This window comes from Nycticebus coucang, chromosome 15 (genome assembly GCF_027406575.1).
Source record: "Nycticebus coucang isolate mNycCou1 chromosome 15, mNycCou1.pri, whole genome shotgun sequence".
In the NCBI taxonomy this organism is placed as follows: Eukaryota; Metazoa; Chordata; class Mammalia; order Primates; family Lorisidae; genus Nycticebus; species Nycticebus coucang.
The window spans coordinates 60,163,212-60,180,038 of record NC_069794.1 but is presented as its reverse complement, the minus strand read 5'-3'; the positions used below and the strand labels follow the sequence as shown (position 1 = coordinate 60,180,038).

Below are 16,827 nucleotides of genomic sequence, written 5' to 3'. Positions count from 1 at the left end.
TTTTTTACTCTTTTTTTTTTTTTTTTTTTTTGTAGAGACAGAGTCTCACTTTATGGCCCTTGGTAGAGTGCTGTGGCCTCACACAGTTCACAGCAACCTCCAACTCCTGGGCTTAAGCGATTCTCTTGCCTCAGCCTCCCAAGCAGCTGGGACTACAGGCACCCGCCACAACACCCAGCTATTTTTTTTGGTTGCAGTTTGGCTGGGGCCGGGTTTGAACCCGCCACCCTCGGTATATGGGGCAGGTGCCTTACCGACTGAGCCACAGGCACTGCCCTTTTTACTCTTTTTTTGATTAACATAATTTAAGTGTGCTGTGGAAGTGTGCTGTGGTAGGTTCAAGTGTGCCATGAGATACAAAAGGTTGGGAAGCACTGCTCTCAAGCTTCAATCTGGGGTTGTAAAGGCAGGGCAGGACCAGGGTTGGAGGGGAATCCGCTCAAAGGAAAATAAGCTATTGGGGAGAGACTCAAACCTAGCTAGGGCTCAAAGCAGGGCTTTAGACAGGGAGTCAGACCGCGGTCAGAAAATACTTGAAATGTTAATTGAGCAAAACAGGAGGTGATGATGCCATAACTTAATATACTACTCAGTAGTTTATAACCTCTGTATTTATTTTATTACTCAACTTACTTCTCATAACAGTTCCATAAGGGAGGAATAATAGGCATTCTTTCCACACTTATAATTAAATAAAACCAGACGTAGGATCACAAACTGGCAAATGGCTGAGTTGCAACTAGGACCCCAGATTTGCTCCAGCTTAGCACAATGCTGTGTTTTACTCCAGTGGCTTTCAAACTATACTTCAAACTGTATTTCCTCCAGAAATACTTCAAGGATCCCACAAATGCTGTTTCAAATTACATGTAGAAATAGAGGACATAAGTTTTTTAATGCTCAAATTATCATGAGGAACACTAGAGACAAATAATACGTAAATGTTGACTTTAGAATTCACTAGCTTTTGTGTAAATACTGGACTAATGCATCTTCTCCCATTTTTATTTAAGAAGATAATTTCCTTTCAATCATGTAACTGAAATAAAAATACAGAAACAATAGGAAGCTACAATGAATATAAAACTTTTAACAGCCACCTTACTGCTTAATTTTTCTCATAAATGACTAAAAATTCAATCCCATTAATGCCAACAAAACAGAATTTCATTTTTTTAAAACTGGAATTTTGTATAAGATTTTATTTGGAAATATATTCCCACTGCTGTTATACTATCCTGAGACTACGTAAGTATTAAGATTGAGAATGATAGGGAGAGAAAGATGTGACTGCTAAAATGATCCTGTTTGCAACAGCTGAAATTTCATAACATGCATTTTTTTTTTTTGTGGGGACAGAGTCTCAGAATGTCAGAATGTCGCCCTCCGTAGATGGCCATGGTGTCACAGCTCACAGCAACCTCAAACTCTTGGGTTTAAGCGATTTTCTTGTCTCAGCCTCCCAACTAGCTGCAATTACAGGTGCTCGTCGCAACACCTGGCTATTTTTTTCTTTTTGGTTGTTATTATTGTTTGGCAGGCCTGGGCCAGGTTCCAACCCACCAGCCCCTTTGTATGTGGCCATCGCCCTAGCCACTGAGCTACAGGCACCGACCATGAATTCCTTTTAATTAAAAACATATCAATGTAGAGGAGGCAGTGATCAAACATATGCAGGTCAATATAAAGGCTTTGCTCACACCCAAACTATAAAAAGTGGTTGGATAAAATATTTCCTTAACTATATTCAACAACAAAAAAATTCCTTTATAATTTGTTATGCCTTAAAAATACTTAAATTTCAACTTTCGATCTTTTCTAGCAATGTCTTCTGAAATTTTTTATAAAGACACATTCAATTCACAGGGTAAAGTGAAGGTAGTAAGCTCAAATGTGTATAGGGAACAGGCAAGTAACTTAAGTGTGTGAATTGGGTCTGGGATGAGAAAGACAATAGGGAATGCTGGGGCCTGAGACAAACTGGAGATCTGTGCATTTCTTCATAAAGCAATACTATTCATTAAAAAAAAAGAAATCCAGGGTGGCGCCTGTGGCTCAAGGAGTAGGGCACCGGCCCCATATACTTGCGGTGGTGGGTTCACGCCCAGCCCCAGCCAAACTGCAAAAATAAATAAATAAAATAAAATAAAAAATAAAAATCCAAACAAGCATAAATGAACCAGCAGCACTGCCTGCCAGACAGAGGCCACCTCTGCCTGATCCAACCCAGTGTGCGTCCCCACGCCTTAGGCTGTTCAACTCTTTTTCTTATTATTGTTCAGTTCTGTTTTCTATTCCTGGAGGTGCGTCATCAAAACCAGTTGTCACAGTTATACTTTGGTCACAAGAAAATTTGTTTATAATGATTGATCTTGTCTTTCCTCGACTTTTTCCAAGGTACATAATTTACAAAGTGTGCGCCTTTTTACTAAATGTGTATATTTTCTCACTCCCTCTCTTTGCTTCTTTCCCCTTCTTTTTCTGAACAATAGTAATGCTTTTTGCTAAGCCAAATCTTAAAGCTTTCTTTTGCTTATCAGTTGAAAATTTCAGTTGGTTTCACCCCCCTTCCTCTAGGTGACTTTCCAGTTCTCTTGACATTACCATAGCATGCTTCAAAACTAAATCCTAAATTCCAGCCAAGCAACATTTGGGATAATAACATCAAGTAGGTTTGGCTCCACGTACAGAATCAACTTAACTAAAATCTGATAACTGTGAATTAAAATATAATCATGCAATTTAAACACGCTGAGAAATGTCATTTTGAAAAATCTCATTGTTATTTTCCTTTTACTGATATGAACAGTTTCTAAACAGTAGTGTTTATGGAAATAATGAATAATAAGGAAATGTGTTTCCCATATTATAATTAATCAGAAATACTTCCTTAAATAGACATTTAGGTTAATTAATCTCCAAACACTTATTTGGAGATTTGACAAAAATATTTCAAATTAAGCATCAAAAGATATATCCTCTAGATGTACTCCAGTGCAAATGAGATGATAATAGATTTTTTAAAAGCAATTCTACTTTAGTGTATCTAATTCTATAAAATACTTCACAGATATTTTTTGAAAAGAAAAATCACAAAGAAATAATGTGAATGTTAGGAACGAGCTTTCCATTCATCTTCACTGTATGACTATTTCATGACTCAAACTCCACAACTCACTTGGCAGATGATATGACCACCGCACGCTCATCAGAATTGATGATTTTTGTAAGATGAGTTGCAACCGAATCTTCATAAATTGTCATCTGAAAAAAGTAAAAAAACCTACACTGTATTATTGCTGCTGGCATTTATACCACTCAGTTGTTACTGCTCCAGAAATGGAACCCTTCATACCGTGTGTGAGATAGGGTAATGGCTATAATGAAATACACAGAAGAATCACTACGCAACAAGTATCCTTTCTTTGAAAGACTTTCGGTTTTTTGAATTCATTTCATTCCTCCCTTTCTGATTTTTAGAATTCCTTAAATTCTTTGAAAAATCCATGAAACTCCTTTAAAAATTTTTATAATGTCAAATACCCAGGTCCCTATGAAAGTTTTGAGACAGACTGTGTAATGGTCCTTTATTTCACTTATTTCCAAGAAACGCAGTTGACAGCATCCCTTCTGATTCACCCACGCAAGTTTCAACTTTCTCAGCTTTTCAGTGTGGCTGGGAGGGCTTCATTTGTTTCCACCCACATGGATTTTATGTTTCTGGACTTTTATGTTTCAAAACTTTCATAATGACCCACATACCTGAATATACACAGAATTCCTATAAGTGCAAAAAAAAAAAAAAAGCCACTCTATATTAATAAAAAATGGACAAAAGAGCCTCAGCACCCATAGCACAGTGGTTACAGCACCCGCCACATACACAGAGGGTGGTGGGTTCAAACTCTGGCCTGGGCCTGCTAAACAATGATGACAACTGCAACAAAGAATAGTCATGCATTGTGGCAGGCACCTATAGTTCTAGTTACTTGGGAGGCTGAGGCAAGAGAATCTCTTAAGCCCAAGAATTTCAGGTTGCTGTAAGCTGTGACACCACAGCACTCTACCAAAGAAAACACAGTGAGGCTCTGCTCTGTCTCAAAAAAACAAACAAACAAAAAAACGCTCGGCACTCACAGCTCAGTGAGTAGGGCGCCAGCCATATACATTGAAGGTGGCAGGTTCGAGCCCAGCCCATGCCTGTTAAACAACAATGACATCAACTGCAATCAAAAAACAGCCGGGCATTGTGGCGGGGTGCCTGTAGTCCCAGCTAGTCAGGAGGCTGAAGCAAGAGAATCACTTAAGCCTAAGGGTTTGAGGTTGCTGTGAGCTGTGACACCACAGCACTCTACCGAGGGTGACATAGTGAGACTCTGTCTCAAAAAAAAAAAAGAAAGAAAAAGACAAAAGAAATTTAAACATGAAAAGATGCGAATGGATCATAAACAGATGGGAAAGTATTCAGACTCATTAGCCATCAAATGAAACTATTATAAAACCCAAGCAGCACCCCCTCCTATATATACCAGAATGGCTACAAGCAAAACCACAAATGAAAAATGCTAAGTGCTGGCAAGGCTGGGGAGCGACAGAACTCTCATGCACTGCTGATGGGAGTGCAAATTGACAAAAACACCCTAAAAAAATAATTCATAGTATCTATTAAAGTAGAACACATGCATTCAGGCCTCACGATTCAGGAATTCACTTCTGCATATATACCCCGAAGACATGCCGATCTGTGTTCACCAAAAGACATGAGCTAGAATGTTCTCAGCAGCATTCATTCCCTATTAGAAGGGATAACAAACTGCAGTATCACTGTGTAATGGAATATGATAGGACAATGACAATGAGTGATCTACAGCCATGCGGCGATGGAGATAAATCTGACAAACACATGCTGAGTAAGAAGACAATGAAACAAGACAGCATAAAACATGATCTGTGTTATAAAGTACAAAACCGGGTCAAAGTAATCTATGCTGTCAGATGTCCCAAGAGTGGTTATTTGGGTGGGAGATATGGGTAGTGACGGTGGGGGACTTGGAGGGGACTTGAAAGTTGTCCTGGGTGTTGATTACCTAAGTTTGTTTAGTTTGTAAAAATATACCAAGCTGTATGTTTATGATATATGCACTTTTCTGTATGTATACTTCAATAAAAAGTTTTTTTAGGGTGGTGCCTGTGGCTCAAGGAGTAGGGCACTGGCCCCATATACCAGAGGTGGTGGGTTCAAACCCGGCCCCAGCCAAAAACTACAAAAAAAAAAAAAAAAAAAAAAAAGTTTTTCTTAAATGCTGAATGCACTATCATGCCATCATGTAAATAAATATTTCTCTTAAACAACAAAATAACCAACATGACACAAGTGTCCATATCCCCTTTCCTATTTGACTCGAATTTTAATATCCTATTGAAAGAACATATCTTTCCAACATGTAAAAATGTACACAACATTCAAACAGCTTCATATTAGAGCCTGCCATCAAAAGTTCAAATCAAATGTTATCGCATGCCATGCAACTCAAATTTTTCTACTATAAATGATCTGCTCTTTGCATGATGGTCTCCTCTGCTCTTTTGCTGACTCGAATATCTTTTTACTGCTTTTTACCAATTAGCATGTGTTTATTCAGACTTAATTGAAGATTCAATTAATGTCCCTCCCCACATAAAGCCTTCCTGACTAGCCTCTTCCCAAAGGAATCTCATTCCTAATTTACATTTAATTCTACCAGTGGGTAAGTCAGGTCAGTATGTTACTCTTTTAAATGTCTATCTTCTCATCCTTCAAAGGCAGACCACATATGGGAAAGCAATTTTACATGAAAGAGAAAGGAGGGGAGGGCAGGCACTCCACAGTTGCACATAATATTGTACTGAACCCCAAGCCCACTTTATTGAGCTCTTTGATAAGCACTAAAAATTGCATCTTTACAGTTAAGATCAGAAAAAGGAAAACACATCTAAAAATGCAAAAGAGAAAAATGTTCTTCAAACATTAGTTTTCTCTGCAGCATAGAAAATATTTTACATCATTAATGCCATTAATTAATGAGTTCATTAATGTCAGTTGATTAATTTATTCATTAATGCCATCCAAAATTCACATTTAAAAACCTAAGCTTTTATCAGTTAAAAACATTCAAAGACAAAAATACGCAACCTCTTTCAGAGGAAAATAAAATAACCTTTATGTCCAAGGATAAAATAATTGATATCGCTTATTAACCTATTATGTAGTCATAATAGGTTAGCAGGGTCAGGGAGCTAAGTAATAATAATTTAACATTCTGTACTGTGTACCAGATACCAGGATTAATAAGCACATTGTATATATGTACCCCTTTAACCGTCCTATTTTATAGCCAAGGAACCTGAGGCTTAGCTGACATGTGTGATTTGCCTAAGACCCTCAACTAAATGTACTCAAGCTAAGAATGTATGTTTAGCTTACTTTTTGTTTGACACAGAGTCTCATTATCTCGTCCTCAGCAGGGTGCTGTAGTGTCACAGCTCATAGCAACCTCAGACTGTTGGGCTTAAGTGATTCTCTTGCCTCAGCCTCCCAAGTAGCTGAGCCACAATGCCCAAGTAGCTCCGCCACAATGCCCAGCTATTTTTTTGTTGTAGTTATTGTTGTTTAGCAGGCCTGGGCCGGGTTCAAACCCGCCTGGCCTTGGTGTGTGGCTGGCACCCTAACCACTGACCTCGGGCGCCCAGCCTATTTAGCTTACTTTTATTGCCATTTTCAATGTAAAAAATGTCACACACAGTAAAGTGCACTCCTGGTGTCAGCCAGAGGTGTTCAGTCACACTTATTTAATGTGTAATTTGAAAGTATGTTCTCCATTTACTATAAAAGCAGGTTTTTAAAAATTTTCACTCAAAACCATTTTATCCTAAAAAATTAAAATTTCCTCACCGCCATACAGTTATACTTTATATTTAATGATTAAATATAAATGATAAAAGTAAATTTTCTACCTTTATTTTATAGGTATGGAAGTAGGTATTTCTGAAGTATATAGAAGGAAAGAATTCCCATTTTTGTCTTTTTGGAAAGGAAATTAATAACGTTTACAAATACAATTAAGAAGAACGAACTGGTTTCTAAAAAACAAGTGTTATATTTCTAGTCAGAATAACATTACAACTAAAATGCTTCTGGAAATAAAGTTGTAAATACATTAATCTTTAATACTTATTATCTCTGTGTGATATTACTATAAATTATTTTTTATTTCCTTTTTAAGTAATTTTATATTTTCCAAATTTCTTAGAAGCAGTTTTTGCTACTTTTATATCAAAAAAAGTTTTAAAAATACAAATATCTTCTCTCAGGAACGGCGCCATATATCTGGTTATCATTGCTTGCCTTAGTTTGGACAGAGCATAATTTTCTTAATGACAAAACAAAGGTTTCAACTGTAAAATAAACAGATAAATTTCCCTAAAGGGAAAAATAAGCTCTCACGGATCAAATGGTCTTAATGAGTCAGAAAATAATCCTTTGAAAGTCAGGTTCTGTTTTAAATCTCCACTGCTTTAAGGTTTAACCAGAACACAGAACCTTTAAAAGCATGTAAAAACTTCAGTCATCTGTGGTCAGTGGCAGGGATGGAATGAAGTGGGGCTGTCTTTCTTTGTTTTATATGGGTCAACAGGCTTAACCCAGAGGCCTGCCCTGCTGCCCCCTCCAAAGACCAGGCAAAGCATTAAGAGAAAGAAGTTGTATAATATTCTGGCTACGAGTGTTAGTGTGCCTGGAGACTGTTTAAGGGAGCTGTACTAACACCTAACAACCAAATGGGTGCTCCTGCCCAGAGCAGAAGCCACGTAAAAGCTGTCAGGAAGGTGTCATGAGCTGGTCTTCATGCTAATAAAAAGGAAACAAGCAGGTAGAATATTCAGGGAGAACGGCACTGCTGGGGCTTTACACACACTTGTTGTCATTTAATCCTCACGACTCTGTAGCCTCATTTAACAGGAGAAGTAACAGAGGCCCAGGAAGGCCAGTGACTGGGCTAAGCTGGCATTCTCAGTGTGAGTGGGCACGGGTGGACTCTAACCTAGACCTTCGGCATTCTTCTCTGTGAAGGAGAGGACTACAAGGAGCTAATGAGACCACACCCCAAAATAAAATTAAGTAAACATGCTACCATAGCTTATGAGTTTTCTCATTTTTTCAAGGTATCGACCCTCATTTCAAATAATTTTTTTAAAACGGGTTGAGTCTTACATAAAACTCTTCAGATGCTTCTGGAGGTCCTGGAAGTAGTGAAGCCTTTGGTGGCAATTTGAGTTCATATGTCATTATACTCCACCTGAAAAGAGAGAAATCTTAGCTCTAAAATTCCTTTAAATTGTAATAAATTGTTCCCATCTCATATACATATATATACTTATATTCATGAACTAGGGTTTATTGTATATTAAAACAGCTCCCCCCAAAAAAAATAAAATAAAACAGCCCAAATTGACTGGGCACCCATAGCACAGTGGTTAGGGCATATAGACTAAGGCTGGCAGGTTCAGGTTCAAACCCAACCTGGGCCAGCTAAACAACAATGACAACTGCAACAAAAGAAATAACCAGGTATATTGGCAGGTGCCTGTAATCCCAGCTACGTGGGAGGTTGAGGCAAGAGAATCGCTTAAGCCCAGGAATTGAAGGTTGCTGTGAGCTGTGAGGCCACGGCACTCTACCAAGGGTAACATAGTGAGACTCTGTCTCAAAAACAAACAAAACAGCCCAAATGGGGACAAAGATGAAATTTTGGTTATTTCATGAAATGTTGAATTCATAATTTATGATTTCTGCACCTTACTATTTCTCTGATTAAGTGGCTTCCAAACATTTAAGGCCATAGCCCATAGTAAAAAATGTACATATGTGCATTGGTGCAATGTCTACTTATTTTTCTATTCTTTTCTACTCTACTTTTTAAATAATGCTTACTATTTACTAACTAGACTACAAATTACCAAAGACTCATAATCCTAAGTTCTAAAACAATGTCCTGCGTTAAGTACTTGCATACTACCTAGGAAAAGAAAATTAGCAAAGTATTTCTTCTTAAATTAACAAAGAGTGAAGGTAAACATGGGATTAATGGGGAAATGTTAATAATATGTCACTAAAGCAAATTTATTTCAATTAGCTGTTAAGTATTAATTTCAAAGCAAATACTGAATCACTAGAGTTACAAGAAAGCCATCAACCCAGAATAAGTCCTGTCTTCTACCTAAAATAATACTTCCCAGATGCGGGAAAAAAAAAAAGTGGGTAAGAACATTATCATAAACTAATAGGATAAAAGGATGTGAAATAAAGATTTTACACAAAACAAAGCATGATAAAAGCAGTATTATAAAACAAAAATTTTAAGAAGTATAACACAGCTGAAACCAGAGATAGAACCCACATGAAAATCCCAAGATCAATATTTAAACAGAGCCTACTGCATCATTAAGACTAGTGAGAATAAATCTTTGCATAAAAATCCAAATTACCAGAAAATTCCCTAATAGACAAGTTATGTTAGGATATGTAAATAGACTATTTACAGCTGTTACCTAACCTGTGGCCTGCAGACCACATGCTGATTTTCTGCAGGTTTTTTGCTCATCTGTGGTGTGGAATGTCCCAAAAATTATGCAAGGACCTTTTTTGCTAATCAGCTTTCATTAGTGGTTAGTGTTTGTGTATTTTAATGTGTGGCCCAAGACAACCCTTATTCCAGTGTGCGGCAGAGAAATACAAAGGTTAAACACTCTTGATTTAACTCTTGACATGAAAATGTTATGAACAAATTTATATTTGACACTAAAAATCATTCATCCACTCATTTATTCACTCATCCATGCAACCGACATACTCTATTGAACATCTCCAAGTGAGAGAGAGGGTCCAGAAATAAGAGGGTGAATAAAGCTTCCCTAGTGAAGCTTATACTTTAGCGCAGAAAACAGGTGTACTATAAATAAAGAAATAAAACAATTAAACTTCTCAAATATCCTCACAGAGAAAACTGTAACTGGAAACATAAAAGTCAAGTTCCTTACAGCTGGAGATACTTGTCAGGTCAAAAGACAAAGAAACGGAAAAGAAATCCACTCAAATGTCCAGGTTCCTTGCACCTTCCAATGTACACCTCCCCACCAAAAGGAAATGGTTGGAGCTGAAGAAACAGAACAAAGTGGCTGAAAGCATGAAGAAGAGATGGATATGGGTACGAGCTCAGCCCAGTTACAGGCTAGACGCTACGGACCCATGGCGCACGTGTTAAGGGGACAGATCGCAATGTTGGGGAAAGATCTCGAGAACCAGAGTCAGATTTCAGTCCCTGCTGCCACTTCTGTCACTTATTAGCTGTATAACCTAGATAATGTCAAAACCTCCTTTGGCTTTTACTAGTGAAATGGAGATGATGATATTAGCTATCTCTAGGGGTGACTAAATGAGATGGTATATAAAAGAAAGGAACGAGCGTATGATGCCCCATGATCATATCAATGTATACAGTTATGATTTAATAAAAAAAAATAAAATAAAAGAAAGGAACTAGATGTGCTAGATAGACAAAAAAGACTAAGTCGCTCTTACTCCCATTGTCTCTATAAATTTCAATTTTCATCTTCATAAAACAGTCATAACAAGGCTTTTCTGAGTCATCCACAGTATTGAGAACAAATAAATTAACACAGGAAAAGCATATGTAATTTAGAATATTAAACAATGATTTTTTTCATCTGCTCTTTAAAAACAACATTAATATGGAAAACATAAGAAAGAAAGATGCTTACGTTTGTAATAATGGTTGTAGGGTTTTGAATCCCCTTTGCATTTTTTTTCTTATGTTTTTTCCAAAACTGTAGGTATTAAGGAATTTCACGGAGGTACTGGGGGGAGGGAGTGGTGGTGCTGTTTCTTAGCTAACCACTGGAAAAGTGAATTTCTATAACACACAAGGGAAAAGCACACATCCAGGGTAGAAGAATTGCCTAACAGTGCTTCCTAGAACAAAATAGGAGTGGCCTTTAAATCTGTAATATAGAGAGCATTTAAAATACCCTTGCAATGTTTGGTCAGCACAGAATCCAATCCAAAGTTTGTCTGAGAAGTCACCTCCAGGCTCTTTGACAAATGATGGTGATTTTATTTATTAATTTCCAATCTTTTTTCCCCAAGCTTTAGTAAGGTATAATTGACAAAAATTGTACACAAGGCATATGTTTAAGGTATACAAACGATGTTTTGATATACATACATCACATATATCATGAAATAATCACCACCATAAGGTAATTAACATACCCATCATTTCATATAGTTACCCCTTTTCTTTTCTTTTTAACCTCTAAGCTCTTGTAAAAACTGCAGATTAAATCCAGCAACACACTGGGCTATAAACTTTTTATGCACATGAACTACTAGAGTGTCCCTCTCACACATATATTTTGTATAAATACAAACACCCCACTGCCAAGCTCTCTTTTAAAATACTCTGTGCACAAAAGAATCAACCATTGCAATGTTACCTTCTGACAGGCAAGGTTACAATTAATTAGGTTATAGATCATCTTAGAGTAATTACATTTTAGATTGGTGATTCCCTGATGAGATTTTGTTATTTTCGGGAAGAGTTCCACAGATGGCTAATTCTATCAAAGTTGTTTTGATTCATGCAAGCTCAAGTTTATAATGATATTTTGACATCTGTCTTCTACTTACTGGCAGAGGGTGAGGGGTTCCTGCCATCTGAGTCCTGTCGTTCTCTCTACCAATATTCTAAACACCTCCACAAAGCCCAGCGTACACATGCTGTGGTTTTTAATACATGGACATTCAGAGAGAAAGCACTTAAGAGAAGTGATCAAGAATAGCACAACCCAGCCGGGCACAGTGGCTCATGCCTGTAATCCTAACACTCTAGGAGGCTGAGGTGGGCGGATTGCCTGAGCTCACAGGTTCGAGACCAACCTGAGCCAGAGCAAGACCTTGTCCCCAAAAAATAGCTGGGCATTGTGACAGGCACCTGTAGTTCCAGCCACCTGGGAGGCTGAGGCAAGAGAATTACTTAAGCCCAAGAATTTGAGGTTGCTACCGACGGTAACAAAAATGAAACTCTTGTCTCAAAAAAAAGAATAGCATAACCCCTTCCTAATATTTCCCTGTCTCTACAAAGGATTATTTATGCATGATGTGGCAGGAGCTAAGGGAACCAGGTTTGCTGAAGTAATTATGGTGATAGGAATGTATCAGCCTCAGACATTAATGTTACTGAGGTTGCCCATTCTATCCTAGTACAGGGTAAGTACCAGTAACTGCCATTTTTTACTGGCTACCTTAAGAAAAAAGTTACTTTTTGTTGATCTTTCACGGTTTAACTTTTTAATGGAATAGAAAATAATACTTAGCATCCAGTAAGTTATGCTTTTGAATTTTTAGAAAACTCTTATGTATTTTTAAGTTGATGATTTATAACACATACAAAGTGATATTCTAGTTTGTGAATACAATGTTAATTAATGAAATCAAGCTAGTTAACGTGTCCATCACCAAAAATACTTAACTTTTCTCATAGTGAGAACATTTGAAATTTACTCTCAGCAAATTTGAAATGTATCATCCTCTATTATTAATACTCTATTCACCACACTGTGCAATAAAAGAAAAAAAGGATTATTCATCTTTGGTAATGTTTAGTTCTTTGTTGGCTCAATTCATTCTTTCTTTTTTTTTTTTGAGGCAGGGTCTCACTCTGTTGCCTGGGTCAGAGGGCATAGCTCACTGCAACCTCAAACCCCTAAGCTCAAGTGACCTTCCTGGCTTGCCCTCTGGAGAAGCTGGGACTACAGGCACCCACCACCATGTCCTACGACTTTAATTTGTTGCAGAGACTGAGTCTTACTATGTTGCTGAGCATGGTCTCAAACTCCTGGGCTCAAGCGATCCTTCTGCCTCAGCCTTTTGAAGTATGAGATATTCTAATAAATCTACACTTTTTTTTTCCAAGAAATCCAGACTTCAGTATAAAATGAGGGTGTGTTCCCAAATCTGAAGTCTATATCTTTCTTAGCTCTTCTGAAACCACAAGATGATGGGAGCCTATTATCCTTATCAAAAGCTCCCCCTAAAAATTTATTTCAGCTTTATGATCTAAACATTAAGTAAAAGACTCTTCTGTCTTTAAAATAATGCGTCCATCAGACTAGTTTTTTCACAATTCATTCATTCACTCCAAAGACACCTTCATGGAGCAACTTCTCTGTGCCAGGGCTTGTTCTCAATGGTTCTCAGGGATGAAACTGTGCACAAAACTGGGAACATTCTGCCTTCATGGGGCTTCTACTCAGTAAAATTTAAATTATTAAAAAATGATTTCAGTATGTTTTTTTCAATCTACTTTTAGAGAAGAATGCACTCCTTTACCTGTCCAGCATTTTGGTACTGGCCCGTTCCAGCTTCTCTAGTATCTGAGGAAGTTGGGTATCATCATCATATGAGCCTCCCCAGCCAAGAACTCGAGCAAGGTCATTTCCTGTACCCAAAGGCAATACTCCCACCTGACACTAAAAGACAGCACAACAGGAAGACCTTCAGACAAGTTAAGAAATAAAGGCAATTGCGTTTCTGTCCCTCCCTGGTAAATACGTTAGCACGCATTCATGTTAACCAGCCATAAAAAGAATTAGCACTTGCCTGTTTATTCAAGTTGAGCTTATCGATTTCTGACAAAACCCAACCCACACTTCCATCTCCTCCACAGACAAGAATCCGGAAATTGTCAAACTCCTGAAATAATCTTAAGCTGAAAGTAAAATGCATTTTAAGTTAGTTAAATAAATAAAAATCATTTCCCTCCATTCTCTGATATTCTGTATTTATTGGTATTCATTCGCGTTCAGATTAAATACACATAATGTCATTATGAAAGTTTTAACATGCACAAAAAAAAAAATCAAGAAACTTAAAATCTGAACAGATGGAAACAAGCGAAGCCTTCCCAACAACACAGATAAGCTGAGCAAGCTGAAACTCGCATGACGCTGTGGACTGTGTTTCTGGGAGTCAAATAATGAACCATTACAGGGTCTATCTCAAAACTTTCGTAGTGACACTCATATAAGAACTCTTCCTTACATATTAACTGTGCTGTAAAAATTAATGTTGGTGCAATTTTAACTCAAGTAAACTTCCAAATCATAAGCAGGAAAGAGAATTGCAAGTAGAAATGAAAACAAAATTAGGAAGAGGAAATAAGGAAATAAAAAAGCAGCAGAGACTGGGAAAAGCAAAGTGATATGAAATGGTGAAAGTGGCAGTTTTTCTCTTTCCACTACAAGGACAAGCTATTTCTTTAAGAATTACAAACCAGGGGTGGGGAATCCAGAGTGCTGATGCCGCGTGAGAGGCACTTAGGCAATTCCTAAGGAGACGAGGGTACAACTCTGACAACTCTCAACTCCCGTTTTATCTTCCTCTTCTATTCTCAGGCCAATCCTTTCCTCCTATCTTCCTTCATCTCAATTTTGACACATCCTATCTCCTAAAAGTATCTTTGTACACTTCATATATTGGAGAAAATCTGAAAATGTATTAGAGGATCAATCTCAAGAAGTTTCACAAAGAGAGATCCTTGAAGTCTTAGAGGATGAATGGGCGGAAAAAGTATCAAGACTACAGGAGTATGGAACTATAAAGGATTATAAAACAGATGTGTTAGGAAGGGGGACAAAACCACCCCAGAATGGGTGAGAAGAGAGGCTAGATGAGGAAATGCTAGCACCCCAGCAGAGGAAAGAAGGGGTGTGCAGGTGGGTAAGGAGGCAGCCTGTGTCAGTAAGACCAACACCCACACAACGAGGAGGGGCCCAGACTCAGCATGAAAAAGGCTCTAGAAACAGGAAGGAGGGTCCTGAAGGGACAACAGTGAAAAAAGGCACAGAGACAAGAGGAAAATGACATACAGAACACAAAGTGACTTTTCAGGCTCTGGTAACTAAAATCCCCATTTCTGATTCTGTGTCTGTGCTGTAGGGTAATAGTAGAATCCAAGAGAAAAGCTGAGTTGGCCTAAGTAAATCGCAGGAGATGGAAGGCCCCCGTCAGAAGACACAGTAGCACCTCTTAAGAAAGATCGCATACATGCAATAAAAACACGTGAGAAGTTCCTCAAGGAGTATTTCCCTCAATGAAAATATTTAGCTCAATTTTTTTTCATATTTTAAATAATATGACATTTCAGAAAGGTAAAAGAACAGTTAACAAAAGTGTTTCTTTCTTATTTCATATGAGCTGAATCAGAAACCCTTGAGGAATTGTCCTTGGGATTCACACCTGGACCTGTACTATGGTGAAATAACTGATTACTTATACTGCATATAAATCAATATTAGTCTTCCACGCAAATCATTTTCTAATGTTTTTTTTTTTGTATTCTATATTTATGCAAGTTTATCTTTGTTGGAGCTAACCAATCACTATTGTTTGATACAGGATACAATCTAAAACATTTTTTAAACAACTTTTTGAACTTGTCAATTTCGATATAAATTCTGGAATTTATAGAAGGCAGTTGTAGAACTATCAAAAAGTTTCTGTTAAAACTTATAATTAGAGCTTTAAAATGGGAGGGAGTCTAGGAGAATCTACAATTTTCATGAGCTAAAAAGCCAGACACATTTCATGACCCCTGTACATTTCATTCAAATATGGTTAATCAATAATCAATTACCCTAAGTGAGGACCTCCATTCATTAAATCAAACACCTGAGCTGGATTTAGCAACTGTTTAAAACGACGCAGGAACTTTACTCCCTGATTATCTCCACTCTTGGAGTTGACAAAAACCAACAGGGGACTAGCACAGAATGAAAAGCCACTAGCATAGGTGACTCTACAGAAACCTGTAAAAAAAAGAAAGAAAATATGGTTAAAGATCAATACAGACAGCTTTCTCTTTTGAATTACTAACAAACATTAGAAAAAAGATGAATTCATAAAAGCAAAGAACCTTATTACTGAAACTTTACAGTTACAATTTAGCTTCCAAAATGGAGGCAGGTTAATCATTTACATACTAAGAACATAGATTTAGGCTGGGTGCGGTGCCTGAGGCCTGTATTCCCAGCACTCTGGGAGGCTGAGGTGGGAGAATTGCTTGCGCTCAGGAGTTGAGACCAGCCTGAGCAAGAGCAAGACCCCATCTCGAAAAATAGCCCGGCTTTGTGGCAGGTGCCTATAGTCCCAGCTACTTGGGAGGCTGAGGCAAGAGAATCACTTGAGCCCAAGAGTTCGAAATTGCTAAGAGCTATGATGCCATGGCATTCTACCGAAGTCAATAAAGATACCACTTGCCTTAGATAGACTTAATTATAATCAAACTAATCAAAGCCTGTAAATTCACATTTGTCAAGGAATTCATATGTTCAGTGTTTTTAAAGTATTGCAACTTGCTTTGCTATAGACCAAGAAAAAGTTTTTTAAATTTATAGTAAACAAAAGAAACATGATATATTAAGGTGGGGGAGATGGCTATTAATAGCATGGGTTAAAAAAGTCACATTTTTTTCAGATTTGTATCTTTATATTTAAGATAACTATTGGCATAAATTATATAAAAAGTTTAAAAAGCATGAAGAATGATGTCAAAGGAGGACAGTAAAAATAGCACAGTTCTCCCGTGGTATCCATGGGGAATCGGCTCCAAGACCTTGGTGGACACCAAAATCCACGGTTGTTCAAGTCTCTATATAAAATGGCATTTTAAATGGCAAAAGCCTTTTGTAATATGGCTTGCTTAGAAGGAAGTT

At 37.5% G+C, this 16,827-nt stretch overlaps 1 protein-coding gene and 1 non-coding gene across 3 annotated transcripts in view; one reads left to right on the top strand and one right to left on the bottom strand.

Annotated features, from left to right (window-relative positions):
- DGKH (diacylglycerol kinase eta) overlaps positions 1–16,827 on the bottom strand; it is a 256,137-nt gene that overhangs the window by 57,595 nt on the left and 181,715 nt on the right. For both annotated transcript variants that reach the window (XM_053563299.1, XM_053563300.1), the window contains 5 exons: positions 15,750–15,921; positions 13,715–13,823; positions 13,445–13,584; positions 8,249–8,333; positions 3,179–3,264 (listed from right to left, as the gene is read on the bottom strand). In XM_053563299.1, coding sequence (XP_053419274.1) covers positions 3,179–3,264; positions 8,249–8,333; positions 13,445–13,584; positions 13,715–13,823; positions 15,750–15,921 — 592 coding nt within the window. The remainder of the gene's footprint in view (positions 1–3,178; positions 3,265–8,248; positions 8,334–13,444; positions 13,585–13,714; positions 13,824–15,749; positions 15,922–16,827) is intronic.
- On the top strand, positions 12,190–12,323 carry LOC128567091 (small nucleolar RNA SNORA66). The gene has a single exon (XR_008374760.1). It is a non-coding gene; the product is annotated as a small nucleolar RNA SNORA66 (small nucleolar RNA).